The 27756-nt window shown below is 37.3% G+C and overlaps 1 protein-coding gene across 3 annotated transcripts in view; it reads right to left on the bottom strand.

The window, feature by feature from the left end:
• LOC148661632 (F-box/WD repeat-containing protein 1A) overlaps positions 1-13002 on the bottom strand; it is a 43076-nt gene extending 30074 nt beyond the window's left edge. The window contains exons 1-4 of one of the 3 annotated variants that reach the window (XM_088635650.1): positions 12848-12972; positions 12180-12219; positions 9641-9748; positions 86-163 (exon numbers count right to left, since the gene is read on the bottom strand). In XM_088635650.1, coding sequence (XP_088491776.1) covers positions 86-163; positions 9641-9697 — 135 coding nt within the window. In that variant the 5' untranslated portion in view covers positions 9698-9748; positions 12180-12219; positions 12848-12972. Of the gene's footprint in view, positions 1-85; positions 164-9640; positions 9749-12179; positions 12220-12847 lie in introns of all 3 variants that reach the window. The other 2 variants (XM_088635649.1, XM_088635651.1) reach the window with 2 other exon arrangements.
• Between the last annotated feature and the right edge of the window lie 14754 nt (positions 13003-27756).

The raw sequence follows: 27756 nt of genomic DNA, 5'->3' as shown, positions 1-27756 counted from the left end.
ATGGTCCTTTTGAAGTAAGATGAATGAATGCCAATGCATACTGTGTGCATCACACTACAAAGGGCAAGGCACATCTTAAACATACCTGTCTAAATGCATTCTTCTCTGGGATAATCTTCCTTGGAGGCTCTTCATTGTGGCAATCTTCTCTCTCAGCAGAACTCTGTTTCAAAGAAAAAGTATTTTAACTTTATACATGTTCTAAGATTGATACATTGGTTGCTTTATGTAATTCACTAGGTTTTCTTGAAATAGGGATTAGATGGTAAATCAGCATAATTGCCAGTAGCAGCTCAGAGCAGTCAACCCATGTGGTGTATATTTTTATTTCTTGGTGCTAGCAGTGTTTGCAAAACGTCCATTTCTCTACAAATCTGAATCAAATGTGAAGAGATCAGAACTTATAATAAAGGACATTTTTTGTTCGAGGGCGACCTAAACAGCCTAGTAAATAGAAGAGATTATGAAAAGTATTGGTTCAATAATACTTCATCCACAATCGTGATGAAGCCAAAGTTAATGATATTCGGGCTTGCAGTCCTAAATTACAGACAAGTCTTCTGGTAAAAATACTGTTCTTAAAATAAGACATGCACATCCTACAAATCTCCAGAGACTCTGCCCTAGAATTTTGCATTTCTAATGCCATGTGGAACATGGTTAAAGAAACCCACAGAGTAGCCCATTTTCCAGAGGGAAAAGAACGAGAAATGGTCATTTTCACATTGATTAGAAAATGCTGTAATTAAGTAACCTTGCAATGTAAATGAATGAGACGATCACTTAAAAATTCATTAACAATTCCCAAGCCTTGAGTACATAATCACTATGCTAATTCAGACATTAATTCCTAGTTTTAAAATGTCTTATTTTCAAGGCAGTTGTGTATTGTTCCATTAAAGTGACCCAAAGGCTATGAAAGTTTCAAATAGAGTCTCACTAGTTTATAGGGACTAAAGAACAGCATTAGGAATGGAACTAGAAGAAATATACAGGACAAAATGCATCATGCTAAGGTACAGAGCTCTTTTAACAATTAAACCCCCCAAAAATCTTGAACCCTTCCATGTGAGCTAGGCTTTACTTCCAGATTTCTTTAATCTGCTAACAATTACAGATCAAACACTGTAATGCAGAAACAACTGCTTCATTCATTAATAAAGTCTTACAGTCATTTTTACATCTTGCAAGCACCAGTTGAAAAAGCTTAATCATTTGGTCTTTCACTTTAAAGCTTTTAAAAGGAAACCTTGTTAAAAAAGAAACATGGACAAAAAAACAAAACAAAAACAACAACAATACGACCTCAGAGCCATCAGTTTTCAAAGATTAGGGCAATTCTCTATGCAAATCTGACTTGTTATTGTTCCAGGCTCGTTAATCTCTCTGAAAGCCTTTGACAAACCTTTCTTTGATTGATTAACTCCTGACAGCTCCAATGTGTGTATATTTGCAAAGACTGGCATTATCATTAAGGGTGGGCGGGCAAGCAACTCGTCTATTTTATTCGCTGGAATCCCCCTGCTCGGCAGCTGAGCTTCTCCTGCACACAAAGCCCCCTCTGAGAGGCAGGCTTTCGCTCGCCCGCCCAGGCATTCATCATCCTGAAGTTAATTGGTGTGGGCTTTAAGCAAATTTCCAACACCATCTAAAGGCACGGTGACACTGACTGCTGACCTACTACCATACGGTACCTATTGATTAACCTGACGAAGCAGATGATTCTAATAGAATCCCAGGCAGGAAGAAAAATATATTATTCTTTATGGGGAATATGTGCAGTCATCAATATGCAAGATAAATAAAGGGTGAGGTCTATTTCTGAAGATGTTTTTTTTTATTTTTTCTTCCTGGAAGAACCAATAAAATACAAATCCCATTACAAATATGTAATGTCTTTTATTAATGCAAAACATTGACTACAAATGCCTACATATAAAGTAAACATTTTTAATTTTGAGATTTAAATAACGCATTTCAAAGGAATGATATAGTAAATGAGAAAAAATTTGCATGACCTAGCTAATTAAATAAAAAAAAAAATGCTGGGATTGTTTTTTTTTTCTCTCCACTTCAGAGACAGAGCTTTTACCTGCATAGGATCCATGAGAAATATGTCTTCTGCTTGACTGGAAAGCAAAAGCGCACTGTATTTTACTGTTGAAATTAAAACCAGATGGAGATGTTCTGTATTAATTTCCATCAGCCTGCCACACGTGATTCTTCTCTGTGGCTGAAGAAAGCATTCATCTCAACACAGAATGTCTTTCCAGCCATAATGAATTCAAAGCAGTGACCCATCAAATGGAATAAAAAAAGCAATCTTGCGTTGTGACTCCACATTATCACTTTCCCCTGCCTCCACATAGATACAGAGAGATCTCAATCAGCAGAGAATGGGAATTGGTGACAGGCAGTCCATGGTAGGGTTAATTAAACACTTGAGTTTAACACCCTTCCTATCATTAACCAAACAAAAACAGATCATTCAAGCCACACTTCATCTCAGCACTCGGGATACACATGTCATACTGACGAGAGGTGCCTGGTCCCCAGTGGCTACAATGAGTTTAAATCTTATCTGGTTTATCAATTATTCCAGTGATTACCTGCAGAGATTACTCCTGACCCAAAGCATCACTCAAATTTACAACCCAATTCACATTTAAAGTGCAAGGGAATATATATATATATCCACATACCATTTTTGAAATTAAACAGTTGCTTACATTAAGAAAATTACAACTGTGAAACGAGAAAACTCGTATTTCTGGGATGACTAATTCATTAAATTACTTCAGTAAGCACGTCGAAAACAGGTATTTATGGATAAGATTAAAAGGTAATTATTGGGTAAAACAGTTTATTAAAATACTATTACTAATTGGGATTAAAAAAAAGTTGTTTAATGAAATCTATTTGATTTCTGTAGCTATTTGATCCTTTTTAATTTGCATGTAAAAAAAAAACATTTCCTGGCGTCATTTCGGCACTTTTAAACAGTAGGCTTTCCACTGTAGTACTTATCCAAGTCAAACTAGATTGCAGATAACTAATTTGCACGTTCAATGAATAGGCCTATAAGTACATGTAGCATTTAAATCTCCATTTCCACAGTAATATTGGTTTTAAAATGATTAGTGTTTTAGATTTATAGAAGAACAATGAAAATACTGAAGCATGACTTTCTTGACTGTGAATTAATCACAGTGTGTGGCTTTGAAAATTGTGATCACTTTCTACCATTAAGATGACTATTTTTAAGATATGTTTGAAACAATTTTAGAAAACTGTCTAAATTCCAACTATTTCTTGACAACTTTTCCTTCCCTTGTCAATCAATACCTATATTTCCATCAAAAGAACTGGCAGGAAAGTAAGCAACGTAGAAACCTATACCTTCTTCTATAAGGGACACGATTTCTTCATGCAAAGAGTTCCTTCTAAATGCTACTCCAAGACAGTCCCTGAGCTAACAGGAGAAGCTGATTTTCTTTGTCCTGCAGGCTGTGTGGGTAAAGTGAAAATATTTTTGCACTCCGCTCTAGGAAATGTGGTATTTGTAATTGTATTCATTGTAAAGAGTTAGTTCTCTGCAGCTGTTTTCAACTCGCAGTGTATTTTGTGTGATCAGCACACTGCCATAAATATGCTGGCCACTGCCCTCCGGGTACCTGTCAGTATTTAATTTACACAGTACAACTCAACTGCTGTGAATTCTTAAGCTGTTGTGCTGGGATAATAATCTAAGACATAGCATAAATGCAGAGAGATGGCAAAAAGTAGAAAAAAACCTATACCTTATAAGGAAACTTATGAAAATGTTCAACAATTTTCACAATTCAGAACTTTCAAACTAAACAATTTCCCTCTGGTACAACACTCCATCAGAAGGTGTCTATGGCAACCAAGTTACTATTTAATTCACCAGTTCTCTCACAGAAAAGCAGTTGGTTAAATACCTCTATATAGCAGCAGAACTAGAATGTGGATCTTATTTCTGAACTTCCTGCCCACAAGAATGACATTTGAAATTTAAATATTTGAATCTCACTTATGTCAAGCACTACTTTGACAGAAGGAAAAATGACAGACACCTGTCAATTCACCTGAAAGTACAATTAAACCTGTATTTTATGAACTTGGCTCACAAATAGTATTGAACTTAAAGGAAGGGATATCTAAATGCAAGGATTTATAATAAAAATAATTAACTCACTGCATTCAATGTATAAAAGTGCAGTTCAACAATACAAAAAGTTTAAATTTGGGATGCTTTTGAAAATTACCCTTGTGCCTCTTATTTGTTAAAGGCTCTTCTGCATTTTCAAACTTTGCATTTCAGCACAACTGCAGAGTCCTGAAACAAAGCATAGCTTAAACCGTGATTCTATGGGCTAAACACGCCCCCAAAAATTAAAAATGTAAGATAGAATGTGATGTAAGAACATGTAAAAAAGGAGAGCAACAAATTCTAGGAATTGAAAGAATCCTCACACTTTAGGATTTTCAGCACAGTGATATTCCCAGGAGGGTGTGCAATAGCTCCAGAGGCCACTAGATAGCAGTGCACTACAGAGTAAAATCTACCACTCCTGCCCTTGGATGTCACTTCAGTACATATAAGGCTGACTGCATCTCCAAAGACCAATTACTTCTAGTGACAGGGAACAGGAGGACACAGGCACACAAAAGACAAGGAAAGAGGGAAGGGGAGAGAGAGAACAAATACATAAAAGCTGTCAGAATGCAAACTCCCAACAGAGGCGAAACTACATAACACAAGCTTTATTCTTTTACATATACAAAGGCATCAAAGCAAGTCCTCAAACTTTAAGATGTTGTATAGTTTTATTAATTGGTTTTAGCATGAGGTGCGTCCATACCGGAACACCTCCAGTATTTTCTACATATGCAAGAAATAGTTCACAGCCAGTGCCAAATCTTTTTAGCTGAACTGGCCTTACATTTTGTGATGTGATAAATACTAGACCACTTCACAGCTTTAGCAAGGCACACTGGTGTCATTCTGCAGGCTCTTTCAGACATACGTACTGTACCTTTCTCAAATCCCATTAGCTGACAGGCTGTTGGAACAGCTTGAATGTGTGAAACTCATGCTTCAGGGATCAACCCAAACTGGAAGTCTGGCACAGCATCAACAAAGCAGAAGCCTTTTTCTTCTTTGATAAAATAACAGGCAGTACACATCTCTTGACATGTTAAATTTAGACATATCACAACAATTTGAAAATATGTAGTCAAGAAAGAACACTGCAAATTAATATTTTGTTTGTTTTTCATATCTAGCATGTCATTACAGAACCATAACTGCTGGTGCACCAGGGCTAATTTCATTACAGGATCCATGTATTTACGTCTGTGTGCAAGAAGGTGCTTAAATCTGATTTTTAATATCACAAAAACAACGCTTGCCTTCAAAAGTGATACCATATTAATGAAACATTCATAGCTTTGTATAAATCTAAATTTCATTCATTTAGAGCTTGAAATATTATATAATGTATATGTAACAGATACAGCTTACTGTTACAGCCAGTGACAGCCCCTTTCTCTGCCAGGATAAGGCTACCTTCCCCAAATAAAATGCCAAAGTGGGGAGTGCTGAGCACAAGAGAGATGTTGAAAGTGATAGAGGTCAGTCCCACAGAAAGGATAAACACACAGGCAACATGACCCTACTCTCTTCCATATTATCATTTATAGGCAATCTTGGACACGTTACCATTTTTTTCTTGGCTACTGCAGTGGAAAAATGAAATTAAACACTTGGACTGAGCGATTGAAACCCAGATCCAATTTGTGTTTTCATCTCAGAAAACAAAAGCCTTCAGTGAGGCCCTGGGGCCGTCATTTCAGCTCCCAGAGTCCTGACATTTTTACCAGAGAGCGTGCTGGACAGAATGATCTGATACAAGCTCTGCCCCGACACGTCAATCAGACAAACAGTGCACTATACCTACAGCGCACAGGCCTTACTATATAAAGACACAAGTTGGATACGACAGCAATAACTCAATGGATTTGGGGTATATCATATTAATTATGAGCAAATCAAATGAACGTTAAACTTGATTTCAGTCTTCACCAAATTACTTATTGATCCTCCCATGGGTTCTCTAAGCCTAACTGAACAATTAAATTTCAGTAAAAACTAGAAAACCTATTGTGAAATTAATCTCAAATAGACCAAACAACCATTTATCTAGGGTCACAATTTGAGAAGGGACAAAACACACACCCGTTGAGTAATCCACTGTAGATTCTTCTTATTTATCTCAAGACAGAATGCAGCTCTAGGCAGATGTTTCAACATTGTGTAAAGGTAACCCTAACTTTTTAAATGAGGTTTAGACAAGTCAACCTCACAGACTAATCCATCATAATGAATCTTTTATCCCAAAAGAAGCCAACATATGGCCTGACTACATAAATACAAATCCTAACTTCATCATACAGTTGTTTTAAATATTGAACTAATGGCCGCTGCAAATCAAGAAGGAAGTAAAGATCCTCGATATTAGGAGTTACATAGCATCAAAGAGAGACATCAGTTTACCCCATCCACGACAATTACACCAGAAACTATGGTTCTAACCTTTCACAGCCCTTTCATAGACTACAGATCAAAATCATAGACAGTGCTCTCCATAATACCAGTTTGACCCAAGCTGCATAATATAAGATTAACACTTTCTCCAATACTCTGGTGAGACTCAACATGGTTGACATTGAAGTTGTTTGGTTTTTGACCAAACAACGTCAGTCATACAACTCACATTTTTGATTGAGATAATAAATGCAGCAGACATCAGGATCCCACACTAACTCCACATTTGTCTTATGGCTACGTGCTCCTAGCTCAAGATAAAGAATACACTTAAACATATAATTCTTCAAAATTTCATAGAGCACAATGTATCGATTCATAAAAAAAATCCATGAATTTCAATTAATCACATTTGCTTTTCATGTCCTAACGCTCACATTTGCTCTTTTGTGTGTGAAACAATTTAACTGTCAGCTTCTTCTCTAATTTAAAATCTACTGCCCAGGCAGAGGTTATTTTTTGTGATGGTCATTATAATATAATGTTTTGATTAATGTTTAATTTTTTTTGCAATATCACTGTAACTGGTAGGTATGGTGCACATGATGAGCACAAAATGACATGGTGTTTTTTCAACTAGTTACAAATGGGCAAAATAATCATAATGAAATGTAGATATGACATAAGCTAATACTATCTTTCAATATTCCACCAAGGCAGGCACTGATGTTGGCAGTATGCTGCAGTGGTGTTATAATGAGCGATAATCACATATCAGATAAAATCCATTACTTAAACTGAGAATATATTTGCTGCCTTCTTGAAGGCTGATGTAAGCAAATCTCAGAAGCTTAGCTGGGTCTAGTCAGTAATCACAAGGGAGACCTCCAGTAAAAATCACGGTTGCTAATTTAAGTGGTGCTGGTGGGCCACCTGCCAGAATTCACACAAATAGCAATATCCATGGATGTGACCGGGCATATTGTACTTTAGAAGGTGATGTCTCATGGAAGAGATGTCTAAACTGGGGTACTAATAGCACTGTACACAAGAGAAGGATTTTATGTAATAAATATTTTATGACATTTTAAGTGTCTCAGATAAACCCATCTCTGGATTTGGTACAATCTGACCTTTTTTGGTCCCTCTTATTTCATTTAATGTTGTGTAAGGAACCTATTGGCACTTGATGGCTTGTGTGTGACACCCAAGTGGTTCAGTGGCTGATCACATCTCAGATGTAAACGGTAAACTGTAAACTTTCAGGAAAGAAAATGCTAAATTTGTTCTAAGGAGTAGCAGATATGGAGCTTTAACTCTTTGCTGTGTGGCTAACATCCACTGGTTTGGGAAGCAGACAAAAAAGCAGTGCTTCAGATATCATCTGGTACATCTGGAGGATGAAACAAAACTGAAGTGAATGAACAGTTGAAGTGATGTTCACTTACCAAATTATTTTAGTCATTATTCCTCAACTATAATTCTGTCAGGAATTGCTACTCATTATTGGATCTGATCTAAACAAAATCTGAAAATTCATAATGATCTATTGCCTATTTCCAGGTTGTGGTCCTCATATGTCATTTTACTGTGAAGACAGACATAGCTTATACTATAATGTCCAATCCTTCAAGTACACGATCAGACAGATGTGACTGCTGAGAAGCACTGAAGAATCCTAAATTAGTATTTATAAACTCAGGAAATATAGGAACAGCTAAATAAAATGCTTTAAATAAAAACACATTTCACCCTGATGTACAACAAGGCCTGGGATTACCCAGCTGTCTGGGCATAACTGGCAGATCACTAACCAGGTAGGGCTGGGATTAGTAAAACACATCTGTTGGATTTCAGAAAAACTGTGACTTTTGTGAATGATGCAACATCCTGGGGGTTTGATTTGACATTAGTGAGGGATGTGCTGTTCCACCAATCTATGCTAAGTCTCTGGTCAGGCATAGTAAAGCCTGCAATTTAAAAATGGCTCTGCTGGTGAGCATGTTGGGAGAACACTTCTAAATGTCCAATTCAAGGAGAGTAAAGGATCTATTGCCAGAGAAAGTCACAAAGAACAACAGATGATTCCAAATTGGATGGGTTAACGCTCAACAAGCTAAATGACCCACCGGTACATTCTTTCCCAGCAAAACATACATTAATGTTTCCTTAAAAATATGTCTCAGATCAGTAAGGATCGCTATCTATCAAGTTCTAAATATAAAGGAAAGCAAGAGTACTCCAAAGTCTCCAGTCACTGCTATGTTCCGAGTAAAGTGACACTAAAAAATGTCAAAAATAATAAAAGCAAGAAGAGAATGATGAATGTATGAATTCATGAACCGCAAAGCACATTAAGCTCCAGAATTAGTAAAGGACGTAAGAGTACCTTAGGGACAGATATGAGCATTAGTAGTCTAGCCATGCTCGCCAACTAGCGCTGACAGTTAAGGCCATCAACCACTGCCCAACAGTACAGCTGTCTGATAGACACATTTTCACAGTTCCTATAGCACTGGAAAATAAGCTTAAATTGTTTCTTAATTTGATCTTATCTAACAAAGTAATGTCATCATACTGGCTAAACGCATATCGATAACTGCAACGGGTTGTGAAAAGGAGACTCAATAGACACGAGATACTCAAAACAAATGTATCCAAAGTCAGACAGAGTGCGCATTTAAACCACATAACCATGAAACATTAAGTACACTGAAGAAAGGCAAAGTTATGGGAAAGCAACCTAGGGACTATAACTACCAGACTATACTTACAGCAAGGCAGAAAAACCTTAACAACCCCCTAGCTTCTGATTACAGGTTTAAAAGAGTTTTCATCCCCATTTAATAATGAACATGGAGGTGTATAATGGCCGGTACAGGTCGTCATGAAGGCAAAGACCTCCCACCTATTTGGAGGAGTGAACATATCACACTTGCCTGATTGCATGAGGCTGTCCTTCAGGGACATCAGTCATGAACAGTCAGTCATTAAAGACTGGGCCCATACCTGGCAGTGACAGCTGGTGAAAGTGGGAATGTTGAGTGTGATGGGTGTGGGATAGAGTACCTGGAAAGAGTTCAATGTGCCAGTCCCTGGGGTGTGCAGGCATCGCAGCGAAGGCATGCTGTCCGCCAGGCTGGAGCAACCCAACCACAGTGACCTGGGCACAGAGCACTGCAGAGAGAGGACAAGCATGAGATGGGATAGAGTGAGGAAGGGTGGCAAAGAGTACAGCCAATCAGCACTCGCTCGGAGAGCAATATTCCCAGGAGACCAGGCAAAAAATGTCACGCCAGTTTTATTTTTACCAAAAAAAATCAAAGGACACCCATTTCACAATGATTAAGGCCCAATTTTAAAGACATTACTAAGAAAAACTCAAATACGCACTCATATGTAAATTACAGGCCTACATTTAATGCCACAGACACAGTCCCTTAAAACAAGTCTATCTTTTCAAACATCAGCATGACTAAAGTGGTGTATTTCTGTTATGTACTGCATAATAAATTACAACTTCTCAGAAATCGGACAGCAATTGAAAAGTACAGACTGGATACAAGAGGCAGCACTGCACATTAGAAGTACACTGTACTGTGAAATTATTGTTTTTGTCAATAAGGTGCTGGTTCATTTTTGGCTTATGCCTTAAAGATGATATTGTATCAGACACTAACTGTACCATCAATAGACTGAGTTCTCAAGCAAAATACAGTTACAAAACCACATTCAGCTTTATAGGCTTTCAAGCTAGTCCCCATGTCATAAAATACAAGTTTTCAACAGCAGCAGTATGCAGTATACTCCACTTAAAAATATCAAAAGGAAATTTCGAACCATGGCTTGCAGAGAAATCGCATTCCGCATTATCATAATTATGCAGCCACTAGAATGATACATACTAAGATGTTTGAGTTACAGGACATGATTCACCAAGGACACAAATACCAGGCGTGGGCATATAAACCATATCATATCAACAAAGCAGTCTGAAGCTGGTTTACATGTAAATAAGACAGGCTAAGTTTCAATTAGCACAGAGCTCCCCCAAGACAGGCAATTTTAAAGATCCAGAAAAAATCCCACATTCCAAAAATTAAACACTGCCATCTGAGAAATGTCTACCAGAATTGGAGTTAAACGGCCAATAGTACAATCTGTGGCACAGGACACACACCAACAAAACAACAAAGTAATTGGCATCCTGATGTATGAAGGGATCCTAATTTGCTATACTCTAACAGCAACATCATTACAATGATATACAACACGTTTTCACTGGCAAATTCTTGGAAGAAAAACAGCACTACAAGGCACCAATTCACCAAACAGGTGATGAACTACTGCTGCAATGCACTAGGTGCAAGACTGAAGGAGATGTCAGCGTAATAAACCATGTCATGTTTCAATTCAATCTGTGCAGCATTTCCCCCAGAAAGAGACGGTTTCCAAGCTTCAGAAAAAATTTTTTTATTGACAAAACAGTATGCTGACGTTGGAAAACAAAATGGCGGTCAGGCAGCCATCTTGGTTTAAATGAGAACCTGCTTTCAGCATGTCAGCATGTTAACTGTATTCGTGGGCCAGTAATATCTACTGAGTCTACTGAATTAAATGCCCAAGTGTTTGCTCAGAAACAGTCTGTGTTTTGACAAGACAACTAAATAAAGTCAAGAAGGCTAAGACAGGAGTGCTGTTCTAACCAAATTATAATCATCCTGACAATGTTTATCAAGTTTGCACTTAACCAATGTTTCTGAAGAAACGTTTTTCACAATCAGCTGATTTTGCAGTGACCATGTTCTTTAATGTAGCAACCTGAACAACCTTGAGAAGGGAACCTGGCCTGACTTATGTAGTTATACCAAATCTCATTCCAGTAGGCCAAACCGTTTCAAAGATGTCAAACATTTATTGCACATCTCACACTGTGCAAGCCATTGGGCAGCCAGACATTGTGACTTCTCAGTCTCACTTTCACCAAAACAATTTCTGATAGGCCATCACAATCCTTTGAAAGTTCATTCATTTTTGTTAAACAAGAATGATTTTCTACACATTTGGAAATGTTGGTAGATGAATAAAACAAGCAGAACAATAACAATAAGTGTCCAGTAACGTTGCTTGGAAGTCTGAAAGGGCCATCCAACAATGGGGCAAACAAACACAGCTGTAATGAGCTGTGGACTGAACCTGACAAGTGAGAATTCAGTACTGTAAATACTCAGTCTGAGTCAGAAGAACTCAATATAAATACAAACACTACTGAGAGGAAAATAAACCTCTTACAAAGTCTACAAAATCTGGGAATTAATATTTTTAGTGGTGCATGCCAAGTTAATGTACCTTAAACCATATCACATATGCAAATATCTTATATTTACACTATACATATAATGTTTATTTAGACTATGAATATGAATAATATTTGTTTTTTAAAGGGGTTAGGCCCACTTGCAAAGCCAAATCTGTGCATTAAACTACTCTTTAATACCAAAGGTAAGTATTTAAGTGTTGGCAGTCTTTTGAAGTGTGGTGTGGATTACAATTCTGAATTACATTGAATTCTCATTTTATGTCAGAATTCAATATAATCCACACTAACCTGTAATTATTTCAAGATGAAACCTCACTGTTCAAGATATCTGAAGGACAAAACCATCAATTAAAAGAGCGTATCTGTAGTTTATATTCAACACAGACAACATTAAGACTTAATTATACGTGACCACTTGTGCTGAGACACAACACAGGACACGTCAAGGATAAAATATGAAATACATCCACCAGCAAAAGCTAACAAAAATTGCCTATATGAAAGACACTATATCCAACATCTAAATAGCTAATATAAGAGTATAGTCTACACCTCAATTAAAGTACACTTCAATAAAATTGATAAAAATATTAGTTGACGTAACATAAATTCTAGCGCACCGAATCAAGCATAATGTAAACACAGGCCAAAGCTAAACATCCACTGAGCAGAAACACACATCGATTACTTCAAGCAAACAACTATCAAGATCAACACACCAACACATGATATTCATTATATTCTCTTCCCTGAAAAGATCTCATTTAGCTTACGGATTTTTTTCAATAAATAAATGTAAGTTTATTTTGTCTGTTTATTTATCATAGTCCAAGATGGCGGCTTGACCCACCGGTACATTCATTTCCAGCACAAACCGCTATGGACAAGCCCAAACTTTCATCTCATTTGGGTTCTGTCGAGGGTCAGAAACCGACTTTGCCCTGTCATCTCCTCACCATAAACTTCAGAGCCTTCTCTTGCAGTACCGTCTCTGGTTCCATCGTCACTCTGTCCGGGACTGGTTCTCTCTCAGCCCCGGGACCTACGTCTCTCCACTGCCGCTGCTGCAGACAGGAAAATCCGTTCCACGGCACTCACCCCCCAGCGGCCCAGGCTGCACGGCTGAAACAGAATTGTGGGGTTTGAAGTTTCTTCAACCCTAAATAGTGTGTATGCTCTTATCTCAAACACTACAAGTCCCAGTGGCGCTATAAAAGCCTTTGATGCATTCTGGTAGTTCCTGTTTTATTTACAATAAGCCTTTACGTACTACAAATCCCACTTAGCGAGTGCGTTACTCTGGGATGTGTAGTTTTTCGATCTTTTGTTTTGTCGGTTAGTTACGCATTTAGTATAATAACTGGATACATATTTTAATCTAATATAAAAAAATTTAAAAGCTGAAATACGATAATTCTGCTATTGTAGTATGTCTCGTGTTTTACATACATGTGATATTTGATTTAATATGGAACAATTAGAAAAGGAAACATTAAACACTGGTTTGGCCATATCCAGTTTGTCATATATAGAAGTGGACACAATCGTGGAATTATCCAGTGGTGTTATATATGACAGCACAGTACATGTGTATATTCTATCATGTGTACTGATTACATAATAAATACGTGTATTGATAACTACCCAAGAAGTGAATAGTTAATGTGCAAATTCCATTTTGGACGTCTGCGTAGTATCGTATACGGATTAGGTTTTCCGGTCATTTAACCATTCTTTATTTTAATTTCTACTTTTATTCTCCATGGATTCTTGTTCTATGCTGCAATGCTCTTTTGATCTGGTTCTGCTATGGTATGCCATAATATGCTTTTATGATGTGCTGTATACTAAGTGCGATGTTAAAGCTGTATTATTATGAACTGTAAAATTGCTTTATTATTAATTTTAATTCATTGTTATTAAAAAAAAACATAAAATATTGCTCCACGTCGTTTGTATCCCGGATTCGTTTCATGCTCTCTCAATTTTAATGTCTGCTTTTGCTGGGTGTTCTAGTTTCCTCCCACCTGCCAAAGACATGGTGGCCAGGTTAATTGCTGTCTTTAAACTGTAGCTGCACCTGTGAATGTGTGTCTGTGCTCTGTGACTGACTGGTGTCCAGTCTAGAGAGTAGTACTGCCTTGTGCACTATGTTTTCAGGATAACTCCAAGCAGCCCTTAGGAATAAGGTGCTCCTTGATGAAGAATAGATGGAACTCCAAATATACAGTTTGACATTACAGTGATAACACTATTATAATTTCAGTTATTAGTAACATATTACATAAAGTTAGGCGAATAGTACATAAGATGGTGTTCAATTAATTGCATTATTATTATTAGTCATACTGTATATTGCTTTAATTAGTAGATGTCTGAATTTGAACCCAATGATAATGTTAAAAGCACAGCTAATACACTGTGACTGCAACTCTGGTGTCCTGGAAAGAAAGGTTTCCAGTAATGTATGGAAACTTTGCTATTTATGGCTGTGTTTCTACTGAAAATAAATACAATTTATTACATTTGATATGATATTTTAGCAAAAGTGAACCTTAGTAAGTCAGTCCTGGAATTTTGTGGCGGTAAAATAGGACCAGTGGGACAGCTTAAGGCAAAGCTACAAAATAAAGGTAGTCCACTTTTAAAGTTTGACAAGGCCAGTATGTGCTCTTCAGTGTGCAACTACAGTATGTAGGGGGTCTTAAATTCAAACACCTTGATTAGATTTCTGCTACATCATAAGATAAAATTATTTCATGTGCAGATTCTAGGCTTGCTGTTTTGAAACTGTCTTATTACTGTCAACAGGCTCATGTACTATTGACAGATAAAATCAGATAACAAAATACCAATCCAAACAACTTCCTAGCAGATCAAATGATCAAACCATCATCCATATAGTTTCTAGTTGTTTGGGGTTGCCGCTGTGTGACTGTACCTCAACACTTCTTATCAATAGCCTTTCAGATGTCTTTCCAATGTATCATTAACAATTAAAGCCGTAACTGTTGTATACCATTTAAATAGTATGCCCATCTGGTCCTCTATCCTAGCACAAGTAGCTCGTGTCACCACCGAGAAAGTCAAGAAGTGACAACGATTTCCAGGTCACAGCTGCATTATTGTTACAATGACCATCATTTGTAATAGTACATGCTCAAGTATTATAGTAGTAAGCATGGCTGTGGTTGCAGTGGTAACATTGATGTAGATTGTTCAGGTTGGTATCAAAGCATTGTTCTCTTGCTAAATCTATGTTTTAGTACATTTAGTAATATTTTAGTAATATATCCTTTCTTTTACTTCTTTTCTTATTCATAGGTGCAGTATAGATATTAAGGACTATTCCCTTTATTGCCTTTTCATTATTATGATCCATGTTGTGGGCATATCCAGCTTGCATTTGTCATTTAAACTATATTCTAAAACAAAGTAATTATAAATAAATCTTTGTGCACATTAATTATTGTTAATAATAATAAATGATTAAACTTTTCAACAGTGTTCATGAATATGCAATCATAGCTCCCATGAACAATTGACAGATTTATAGAAGAATCAACAAAATGAGGTGTATGATTTCTCTTGATTTATGTCAGCAGAAGAAAGGATTATTTATTGCCAGGCAGCTGGACTGGAAGATTCATCCTCTGTAAGAATCCGATTGTACAGCAGACACTGTGCGGGAACACAGCTATGACTAATGGCTCCTTTGCATAGAAATGAGAACTCATGGACCAAGAACTGTAAAAATACAATAACTCAATTGACAGCTGATCTCTTTATCATATGCATAGGCAAGCAGCCTATTAATTTTTAACAGACAAATAGTGAAGTTTTTTTCTGGCTGCTTTTTTTTTCTTAACACAATGAGCACCAAGTATAAAATATATTTTTTTTCTGTACTTATGAGTTTATTCTAGAGTGCAGCAATGCATAGCTGGAGGTTATTCTGTGCCAACGTGAAACATATAGTGTTTCTTGAATTCTTTAAAGGACCAGTTTGAATCAACTTCCCCTTCCTGCTATGTTCATCCTGACTTGTTTTGGGCCTTGTTGTGGGAGCAACCAGCTGGGGTTTCTGTCTACATGTTTGTTTTTGCCATTAAGTGACTATCCCAGTAAGGACGGGTTCTTGAAGACAAGGTTTTTCCAGATGGCCCACCAATCTTAGGACATTTTGAAACAGGACATGTTTTCTACAGTCATATCTAAGATGAGAAGTGTTTGCCTTAATTACTGTATATTTTTGCTCAATTTCGAGATGACAGAATTATTTAAAGTATGATACTCATAATTAAGTTCAAAGTTGCTCCATTAATTCAGTACAAGACTGGACTTCATTGCATTCAGTTTTCAGAAAAGTTCTATCTGAAGTTATTTTTTTCTGGAAAGGGTAGCTAGCACAGCAAATAGCAATCTAAGCAGAATAAAAAACATCAGGAAAATAAATAAATAAAAGGATATAAATATAAGGATATAAATAAAAGAAATAAAAGGAAAAAAAATGGATAACATACAGCATGTCTGTAACTCCATGAGTCATGGATATATACAGGGGTGTACATTTCCATGAGGATATAAATGTGGACAGTCCTCAGCTTCATGTGTCTAGTTGTGATGCTCAGAATATCTTTCTCTTGCTCTCATGGATGAATTGTAAATTTGAACTGAAATGTAATTTGTTAGGCAATCACCTCACCGCAGGAGCCAGCAGAAAATGAGCCTTTCAACTAATTTCACATGGGCTATGTTTTGCATAATTTAACATAATAGAGTCTTATACCATACTTTAGATTAAAGATGAGTAGTGAATTGTAAATTATATACATATACTTTCTACACACAAAAAGGATGGAATAAATGTCTGGTCCTTCGCTTTTTTTCCCCTCAATTCCCTTGGTGTAAACTGTTTTACTTCCCAGGATTTAGGGACAGAAAAGAGCATGACATATTTTACAAATATTCTGTTGAAAAGGGCTATGTAGGATATGGTCCTGTGATTGGATGTGCAGTGTGTAGTTTGGGAATGTCGCAAACTAGTTGGTTTTTATCCATGGTTGGAAATACAGCCATAAATGTACAAATAACTAATACCAGGCCACAGATAAAGCAGGCCTGCCCTGCATTTCTTTAGTACTTTAGTGAAAAAAAAAAGGCCATTGGATGCTGTTAGCAGAAGTTTTTAGACTTAACTGTCTTCTCCCTTTCCAAATGTACAGTTTGGTGTTTCAAAAAAAGTGTTATATTAAATCTTTACAGCTGAAAGGAAAAAAGTTATGATTTTACATAATTCGATTTTAATTAGTCCTTTTAGTCAATTGTAACTCCTCTATTTTTGAAGAATTATAAAAATATAGTTGATCAAGCACCTAGTTGAATTAAGTGCACAGATGAGATGAAAACCACAAATCCCTGTGGCTCCTGTGCCACAGACAGTTAAGAATCACTGACACCATACTTGTGTTGATGACTTAACCCAAAGATGACGATCTCCAGCCCTCACGGTTTTTTCAATCTATTCTAGCTGTTTATTCCAAATAAGGCTTATACATAAAACTTTATTACGTAAACTTTCTACTTAAAAAAAAGAAAGCTGTTGACGTTACGACAAGGAAAGACATTCAAGACGGTGTAATATTTAAATGAGCAGGAAATGCGAGAAACCATTTTGCCTCAATTTAATTAAATAATTTCTAATGTTCACTTTGTTTCTTGTCTTGTATTTATTCCACTTAATAGTTTTGAATAGCCCATATGTTACTTAATATCTCGGCTTCCTTTGAAAATCATCTCCCCTGCCAATAATTCCTATCTCCTGCTAAGCCAAAATAACATAGATCTCACTTCATTACTTCATACATTTAGCCCTACAAACCACAGGAGAACTTAATGTATTACCTCCAATCTTTCCAAATACTTCAATACATAATATAAATACTGTAAGTACTCTTTATTGAACAGAGGCTTTTTTCAATATTCCTATACACTCACATGTTGACATAACGTTTCACTTTTCCTTAGAAATGTCAACATCAGCATTTGGATACTTTCTAACGATGTTTTTTATGTTGTTTGTCTGTTTCTCTGAGTACAAGAGGAATCTGTATTTGGCCACCGCTCTTCACAATTTCTATCAGTAATCTAACTTCTGGCATAGTTGATAAACTAGTGAACTTTGCAGATAATACCAAAATAGGATTAACAAAGATTATTGATGCTGTAAAGGAAATTCAAGAATTTAATTTAAATATTTTGACAGAATTCTGGACTGGTCAGACACGTGGCTGTTGACTTAATGCAGACATGCATGCAGCAAAATATAGACAGATAAGACTTTATTGATTCATACAAAAGGGAAAATTGAGGTGTTACAGCAGCCCAGCCCAAGACAAGCAAAAACAGACATCAGAATAGACTAAAAATTAAAATAAAATAAGTACAGCAATACAAAATAATTATATAGAGTTAGGTGTGTGCAAAATATGCTCATAGTCACTGTAAAACAATAAGATATGTGCAAAATGCACATAGGTAGATACAGATTGAGTGTCCGAAAACTACAATAGTGCAACATGTTATTCATAGATGAGCAGATTAAGGTCTAACAGTCCTAGCCTAGGGCAGCGTTATACACCCTGACAGCCGCCGGGAGGAAGGACCTGCAGAAACGTTCCCTTGAACACCGTAGCTGAAGCAGTCTGTTGCTAAAAGTGCTCAGCTGCCTAATAACAGTCCCATGTAGCGGATGAGAGGCGTTGTTCAGCCCCAACACAGAGCCAGCCTTCTTGATGAGTTTATTGAGTCTATTTACCTCTCTTGCCATGATGCTGCTTCCCCAGCACACAACAGCATAGAAGATGGCCGCTGGCACCACTGATTCATAAAAAATGTGTAGCAGTGTTCCACATAAACCAAAGGACCTGGGCCTCCTAAAAAAATAGAGTCGGCCCTGACCTTTCTTGTGCAGGGCATCAGTGTTAACAGTCCATTCCAGCTTATCATCCAGGTGTACCCCTATGTACTTGTAGGACTGCACCACCTCTATGTCCTCACCCCGGATGGAAACAGGGTTCAGTGGAGACTTATTCCTTCGAAAGTCCATGACCATTTCTTTAGTCTTGCTGGTGTTTAGCTGGAGATGGTTAAGATGACACCACTCCACAAAGCTGGTAATCAAGCTTCTGTATTCCTCCTCCCTCCCCTCACTTATACAGTGCCTTGCGAAAGTATTCGGCCCCCTTGAACTTTTCAACCTTTTGCCACATTTCAGGCTTCAAACATAAAGATATAAATTTTTTATTTTATGTGAAGAATCACCAACAAGTGGGACACAATTGTGAAGTGGAACGAAATCTATTGGATTTTTGAAACTTTTTTAACTAATAAAAAAATGAAAAGTGGGGCGTGCAAAATTATTCGGCCCCTTTACTTTCAGTGCAGCAAACTCACTCCAGAAGTTCAGCGAGGATCTCTGAATGATCCAATGTTGTCCTAAATGACTGATGGTGATAAATAGAATCCACCTGTGTGTAATCAAGTCTCTGTATAAATGCACCTGCTCTGTGATAGTCTCAAGGTTCTGTTGAAAGCGCAGAGAGCATCATGAAGACCAAGGAACACACCAGGCAGGTCCGTAATACTGTTGTGGAGAAGTTTAAAGCCGGATTTGGATACAAAAAGATTTCCCAAGCTTCAAACATCCCAAGGAGCACTGTGCAAGCGATCATCTTGAAATGGAAGGAGTATCAGACCACTGCAAATCTACCAAGACCTGGCCATCCCTCTAAACTTTCAGCTCAGACAAGGAGAAGACTGATCAGAGATGCAGCCAAGAGGCCCATGATCACTCTGGATGAACTGCAGAGAACTACAGCTGAGGTGGGAGAGTCTGTCCATAGGACAACAATCAGTCTTACACTGCACAAATCTGGCCTTTATGGAAGAGTGGCAAGAAGAAAGCCATTTCTCAAAGATATCCATAAAAAGTCTCGTCTAAAGTTTGCCACAAGCCACCTGGGAGACCCCCAAACATGTGGAAGAAGGTGCTCTGGTCAGATGAAACCAAAATCGAACTTTTTGGCCACAATGCAAAACGATATGTTTGGCGTAAAAGCAACACAGCTCATCACCCTCAACACACCATCCCCACTGTCAAACATGGTGGTGGCAGCATCATGGTTTGGGCCTGCTTTTCTTCAGCAGGGACAGGGAAGATGGTTAAAATTGAGGGGAAGATGGATGCAGCCAAATACAGGACCATTCTGGATGAAAACCTGTTGGAGTCTGCAAAAGACCTGAAACTGGGACGGAGATTTATCTTCCAACAAGACAATGATCCCAAACATACAGCAAAATCTACAAAGGAATGGTTCACAAATAAACGTATCCAGGTGTTTGAATGGCCAAGTCAAAGTCCAGACCTGAATCCAATCGAGAATCTGTGGAAAGAGCTGAAAACTGCTGTTCACAAACGCTCTCCATCCAACCTCACTGAGCTCGAGCTGTTTTGCAAGGAAGAATGGGCAAGAATTTCAGTCTCTCGATGTGCAAAACTGATAGAGACATACCCCAAGCGACTTGCAGCTGTAATCGCAGCAAAAGGTGGCTCTACAAAGTATTAACGCAAGGGGGCCGAATAATTTTGCACGCCCCACTTTTCATTTTTTTATTAGTTAAAAAAGTTTCAAAAATCCAATAGATTTCGTTCCACTTCACAATTGTGTCCCACTTGTTGGTGATTCTTCACATAAAATAAAAAAATTTATATCTTTATGTTTGAAGCCTGAAATGTGGCAAAAGGTTGAAAAGTTCAAGGGGGCCGAATACTTTCGCAAGGCACTGTACACCCCACAATTGCAGAGTCATCCGAAAACATCTGCAGATGACATGCCTCAGAGTTGTACTTGAAGTCAGAGGTGTAAAAAGTGAACAGGAATGGAGCCAGGACATATAAACAATAAGTATAAAATGGCAAACAGTAGTCTGGAGAAGATTCCTTTGAAAAAGACTTAGGCGTTTATATTAAAACACCATTTTCATTTTCCAGACAAAGTGGGAAAATTTTACAATGCACAAGTTTTAACTTATTTAGAATACTGTGTACAATTTTGACCCTAAAAGATATAGCTGCTCTAGAATAAAACCAGAGGAGAGTGATCTAAACTCAAAGCAATGTTTCTCTGGTGGACTATAAGAACTATAAGACAGAGTTTATGCTGTGGACTGTGGAAACTATGAAGAAGTGCATTTAAAATTGAGAACAGAGAAAACTGAGTTGAAGGAGTACAGAACAAGCTACCCATTTTGTCAAAGCTCACGTTCATTTACTTAATCAATCCATTATTCAAAATGTTTCCAAAAATGAATAAAAACATATATCTAAACTTTAATATCTGCTAGAATTATTATTTAATAATTATCATAAAATCTTTGTGAAATTAATGATTTCTAGTACAAATGATCAAGTAATAACTATTAAATACAAATGTTACTTTTTGGTTGCAACATTCAATTGCATTAAAAGAAAAGATTTCAAGAAAATACAAAACATACTATGTCCAAATAGTAAGGCACTATATATGTAGGCACACACTCACTATGTATCATTTAATAAACTTCCTGTCTGCTTGTCTTCAACTCACACAACTCAAACTTGCAAATTCTAACAAATTCCACAATTATGCAGACGTGTTCATTGTAGAATTATTCATTTTGCATCTAGTGTGCAACCTAAATGATTGAAATGCATACACTGTGACAGTATTGTCATTCACTGTTGTGAGGCAGCAGCATTGGTTGTAGAAAATAGGCAATGATTCAGAGAGTACATAATTAGGACTTCTGTTACTGTGAAATTTCAGTTACTGAGTTACCATGGTAACTTATTAGGCAAGGAAAGAGTAATGTAAAAAATCTATTTTTATCCCGACCATATAATGATTTTTATCACATGTGGCCATGCCCTTTCAAATGTAGAGGAAAAAAGATCACCACACTTTCTGTAACTTTATAGCAAATGACCTTCGGGAGCTAAGCGTTATCCTTAATTCAATCATTTGACAAAAACACAGTGTCATTAGGAATGAACCACTTATAAATGCTCATTTGTGGTACCTAGGATTTGAATAATGTTTTGATTATTTTATTAAAACCTCATCTAATACTAGCTATACTAACAATTGAATTTTCTTTAATGAAACAATTTTAAAGCTTTAAAAATATATCCAAAATGAGTAGATTGATGTGAGAGGGTATATGAAACTTATGTATGAAATAAGTTTGTTGCTTTAGTACATTTTAATTTTGCTGCATAACAAAAACAACAGATGTGTGAAGTTGTTTCCATTGTCTCCTTAAAATATTCTACACAATTCAGAATAGAGTGTTCAAACTTATTCAGAATAGAGTGTCCAAACACTGCACTTAAGGCTGGAAGGATTCACATTTAATATCCTAGGCTTCTAATATTAATAAAATAACAGGTTCTACCACTCAACAATAAGGAATATCAGAAAGAAGGCTTACTGTACATATAGAGAGGTTTCTGTTTCCAACAATGCTTTGCTTTTGCAATAGGACATATAGACTCTCAAAACCTAAATATGGCCAATGGGTATGATGTACTATACAATAATTAGATAGTTGTGATCAAAGATGTCTCTTTCTTCTCAGAGGAAGGAGAAATTCAGTGGCAGGGTGAGGGTAAAAGACCAAGTTCCAACAATAATGTCAATTAAGGGGAAGTGTTAAGTATTCCCTAAGTTCTCTCAGGACTTTTACTGCTATGGAGTTGACCAACTAGAGTTTGGAGGGTTGAAGGAATTCTGACTTCATCTTTGATATTTCAGCAGAACATGACAATGACCCTGAAATGTGCTGTTTGTCAGGTTAGTTCTTTCTTGCAGCTGATCCATTTTAATATCATATATGTGTTTCTTTCCTGATTCCCAGTGGATCCATGTGAGGCTAATTTTACGTTTCTTACGTTCCCTCATCTGTGGTTAGCTGCTTGAGAGAACCATTCATTAGCCATTTCCTAAATTGTAGCCACTGAGCTACAAAGGGTTTTAAAAACCTATTTGCACTGTTTTAAAAACAAGGAAATGGCCCATGGAGTCTCTCTGATTGGATGCTGCTTTAAATAGTGACAGCTAAACATTTATTGAGAGTTCTATTCAATGCACATCAAGAGAGGAACGAAAGACAGAGTGAACAGACAACATGAAGCAAAAAGAACAAAAAAAAACACAACAGCTGAGAGCCAATCTTTGTGTGTATTGATTTTGATTGTCACATGCTCATTGTCTGTGTTAATAGCAACCCACACTGCTCCAAGATCTCTCCGCCACCCCCAGCAAAAGGCAATCAGAATCCCTGTCAACTCGCTAATTCGGACGATATAAAAGTGGTAATGGAATTCACTGCAGGATTACCCAGGCCATCCAATCGGCTGCCATCTCGGTGACATATCTCTCCAATCGGCCGAATTTAACACCCCATCTAATTTATGTCGTGTAGGGAATGGGAATGAAATGTTAATAAAGAATCTCTGCATCTCGTCACCTTAACTGCAGCCTGAGGCTTCCAGGCATCTGTCATGGAGAGGCAGAGAGAGGGAGGAGAGGGGGGCGACAGAGACAGAGAGGGAAGGAGGGAGGAGCTGTAAAATCTGGCCCCAAAAAAGAACCGCTTTTGGAGCTGCTCATCAGGTTTGAAGACAACCTGACAAAATTGCTTGATTTTTTTCCCTAAAACCAGAAACGATAGTTTGCTTCTATGAAACACTTTTTAAGGGGTTCAGATTGGTGTTTATTTTTTTAAGGTAATTCCAGGCACTTGGCATTCATGTGGCAGCTGAACCGACAAGCATACAATAAAGGGCTCCCGAGTGGCTCGTCAAGTAAAAGCCTCCGTCCGGAGTACAGCATGAGTTCCACAGCCAGGAGATTTCTGGTCTGGATCCAAACTGTGCCAGTCACTGACTGTGTCAAAGAGTCCCCACTGGCAGAGCAAATTGGCCAGGAGCAGCCTTGGAATTGGTTAGGATAGAATCACCTTGGGGTTATTGACTGAATCACAACAAAGGGGTGGATATGTGGCCCTCCAAATGAACAAGATTCCACACCTTGGATACTTTTACCCAGTCTGGACAAAAATGTAATGGCTGATTTTGTCCTTCCAATTGACCTGCATCTATCAAGAAGACTGACGGTAGCACCGATACACTTCTTGTGTATAATAATTCACAACAGTGCAATATCAATCAGTGATGAAGGGAACAGGAAGAAAATTTGTGTGATGACTTTGAGGGTGATCAGTCTTGCAGGGGACTGCCACTTCTAATCCTGAGGGGGCTGCAGGTAGTCCTTGGGTAGCAGTTGGGGAAATCCTTAGTCAGGCCATTTTCACCTTGCCTTTTGAGAGCTTGGAGTAGTTTTGACATAATCCACCTTTGTTAGAGTACAACTCCTTCATACTGTATCTCTAAGCACCATTACATCTCTTTAAGTCTCAGTGTTCATCCATCCATTCATTTTCTAACTGTTTTATCCTTTACAGTGTTGCAGGGGAGCCGAAGTCTGTACTGGTAAGCAACAGGCGCAAGGCAGAAATGTGAAATCACGATGAGTACAGCACCATGTTTATCCTCCTGACTACGTCCCGCCAAAGCGAAATTAGTGCAGAAGCAACTTACAAATTGTGGTTGTAAAGAAGTGAGCAGAGGAACAACAGCAGTGCAGTACTACAATAATTTTGCTCACCAACACATTGCCTTTTGGATTGAGAGAATATTTTGGCTGTAATAGAAAGTAAGGAAGCCAGACAGTAGATGAAACAAAGAAGAGGTCAAGCAACAGGTAACAGATTAAAGGTCTGCAAATTGTGTGAAGTGCTAACTCCTTTTGCTTCTGGTGGTAAACCAAAAATGAACCTTCATCTGTATGGACATCACAGAGTGGTCTGTATATTAGTAAGCCTGCTTTGACCATCAAACGATATGTTACCTCAGGATCATTTTCACTTTAAAGGTTCCATTACTGTTTCTTATAACCATCCCTTTGTGGTCAGATTCAATTTCCAATCTCTTATTGCTGAGGTAGCGTTCTATTAAAAGTCATTGCTTTTGCATCAGCCGTGACTTTGGGAGAGCCAGGAAATGTAAAGGACAATTGACTTTTAATATGAATCATGCTGTGATTGTATGACACTGGGTCCTGTCCCTCTGAATTACTAATGGTAAAAGAGTGTCCAGCACCAGTATCACTTCATTCTGCCCTTTTAAATGGCTGTTTAATGAACAACAACAATAAAAGCTGGAGACCCCCACCACCACTGCAGTCACAAATACTGCCATAGATGGTAATGATGGTCCAACAATTTGTTAATGGCATCTCATGAGAAGTCTGTGGGGGAGAACCTTAATTGCCCAGCTGGATAGAAGTTTACCAGGCACACATAGACAAGTCCATTTAAATTCCATTTTTTTTACAAACAAGTTTGTCCCAGAGCTACATTAGAGTACTGGTTCATGGTGAGAACCTATCTCACTCTAACATGTTACCTTTGACCCTGTGCTCTCAATTGAAGTTCATGTTAGGAATGTTGTAAGGGTATACGTCTTCCGCCTGTATAATGCTCTTTGGTTAAGAGCGTTGCTCTACCTATCTGATATGCTAGAATATTGATACCACACCTTTACTTCATCAAGACTAGACTAATGTAATACCTTACTTATGTAACTTCTAAGGTACCAAACAGGCTTTCATTTGTCCCAACTTCAATGGCTCATATGCTAACAAAGTATTTTCATCAGTATGTAATTCCTGTCCTCTCTCTGTAAATTGTGAAAATTTACAGCCAACGTTAGAGTGGACATTATTGTTCTCAAACACAGTATAAAGCAATAAAAGTTTTATCTCCAGATTATTTAAAGGACTTGATACATGAGAATAATTCTGGATACAGGCCTTAATACTCTTTATTACATATTTACCCACATTTGAGTTCATAACTTTGCTAGCTAACCCAGTTCTGTTTCGTAATAATATTCAGTGTAATTTCTTTTCTTTTTCTGAGTTATTCTTTTTCTTTTTCAATTTTTCATCAAATTTTCCCACAGAAATTTTTAGTTTGAAAAGGCCTGTTCACTTTACCTACACAATAGTCAAGTTCGTTTATAGCGTACGAATTCCCTTGCAGCGTATTTTTAAATCAATGCATTGCTGGTGTAACGATTGCCTGCCTGACATTTGAAATCTTTGTGTCATTGCAAAAGCTCTCCAGAAACAATCTTCAAGCCAAAGGTTGTATTTAATTGAAGGAAAAGTTCTCTGAGTTTTCTTGTTTTCCAGTTTTATCCATATAGCACTGTTCCTTTTCTAAAAAATGAAAAGAATACAAATGATATCTTCCTTTGTAGACCAAAAGTTCTTATTACTCAGTTCTTTTTCAAAATGAATTCCTACTCTGACCTAACAGTGCCAAAGACACAGAGCTCTCTGAAGATATGCTAACCTGTTCATTTTGCAAAATGACCCCGAACAAAAACAGCAGAGGAAAAAGGCCTATGGTCACCTGAGAAGCAAAGTAAACTGTGCAAAAAGTGTCAAATGGAATACAGTATGGATCTCTGCTTGATTAGATTACTTCCTGGAGGTATTTGTATATTTATGAATCATTCAAAACATAGCAAAAACAATGCTACAATGACAAAAGAAACAAAGGAATATTGTCACTAGATATTTGGCTTTCAAGTGAGAAATGAGCACAAACATAATGGCAATACCGCAGGCAATATTGTTAGGAGCCAAAAGGAGGGTTTGAAGACACTCGTACACAGAGTAGAAACACAAATTCTGACATAATCCGGATGGGATGGGCCACTTACAGGCCTCTTAAATAGGATGAAGAAACAAATTTCTTAAATTTAGAAGTCAGGCCAGTATCTGTGATGTATAATTTATTAACAAATTCAACCTTTTTGTTCAAAGCAGCCTAGATATTTAAAACCAGTGACACCCATCTATAACCTGGGAATGATGAACTCCTGTGCAGCAACTCTACAAAAATGTATCACGGTAAAAAAATAAAAATGAAAATGATAGGATCATTGCTTAAAAAATCTGCCTTGAATTGAGCTGAGTGTACATGAAAGAAAAAAAAAGTTAGAGTGCAGGGTGCGCAGGACAGTCTTCAATGGCACCCAGTAGTCTTGAGCAGACTTTGCTCTAGTAGATGTCTAGATGAGGCGATGCCAAAGCTTGGCTGAAGCCTAGCAAAGCTAACAGTGCTGTTCCAACACTGCAGTTGCTTTGCCTCCTACGTGGGAACAATAATACTCTGTCTTTCAGAAGAAAACCAACAGCCCATGCAAAAACACTGGTAGAGCACTTGTCAAAACATTACGTAGCGAAGACAAAACTGAGAAAGGTGGCACAATGATTATTATGTGGATGTTGTGTTCCATTGCTTACTTTCTCGTAATCAAAGAAGTGCAATCAGGCATAGAATATAATAGGACTGCGTAATATAATAATATTATTGTTTCACAGTAGTGTGTGCTAAATACCTTGATGGTCTGACTTTTCATATCACTAAGTATGCTGCTTATAGCTGAAAGCAATGCTTGTAATGGTAGCAGCAATTTAAATAAGCCACCTTTTCAGAGTTGAAATGAAAAGTATATTTTTCTACCCACTGTTTTACAGCAGTAGTTGAAATCTTTTATTTGAGGAACTATTACATTTTTAGTTGCATCAAAATTTTCCACATGTATTGTGTAATGCATGTCATGCAAATCTATAACAATTTATTTTAAATTTGTATAGAATATTTTTTTTACAGAGGTAAACATTTTCTC

The sequence above is a fragment of the Lepisosteus platostomus genome, chromosome 6 (assembly GCF_059453375.1).
Source record: "Lepisosteus platostomus isolate fLepPlt1 chromosome 6, fLepPlt1.hap1, whole genome shotgun sequence".
In the NCBI taxonomy this organism is placed as follows: Eukaryota; Metazoa; Chordata; class Actinopteri; order Semionotiformes; family Lepisosteidae; genus Lepisosteus; species Lepisosteus platostomus.
Note: the sequence above shows the minus strand (reverse complement) of the source record. Positions and strands in the feature narration are given on the sequence as shown.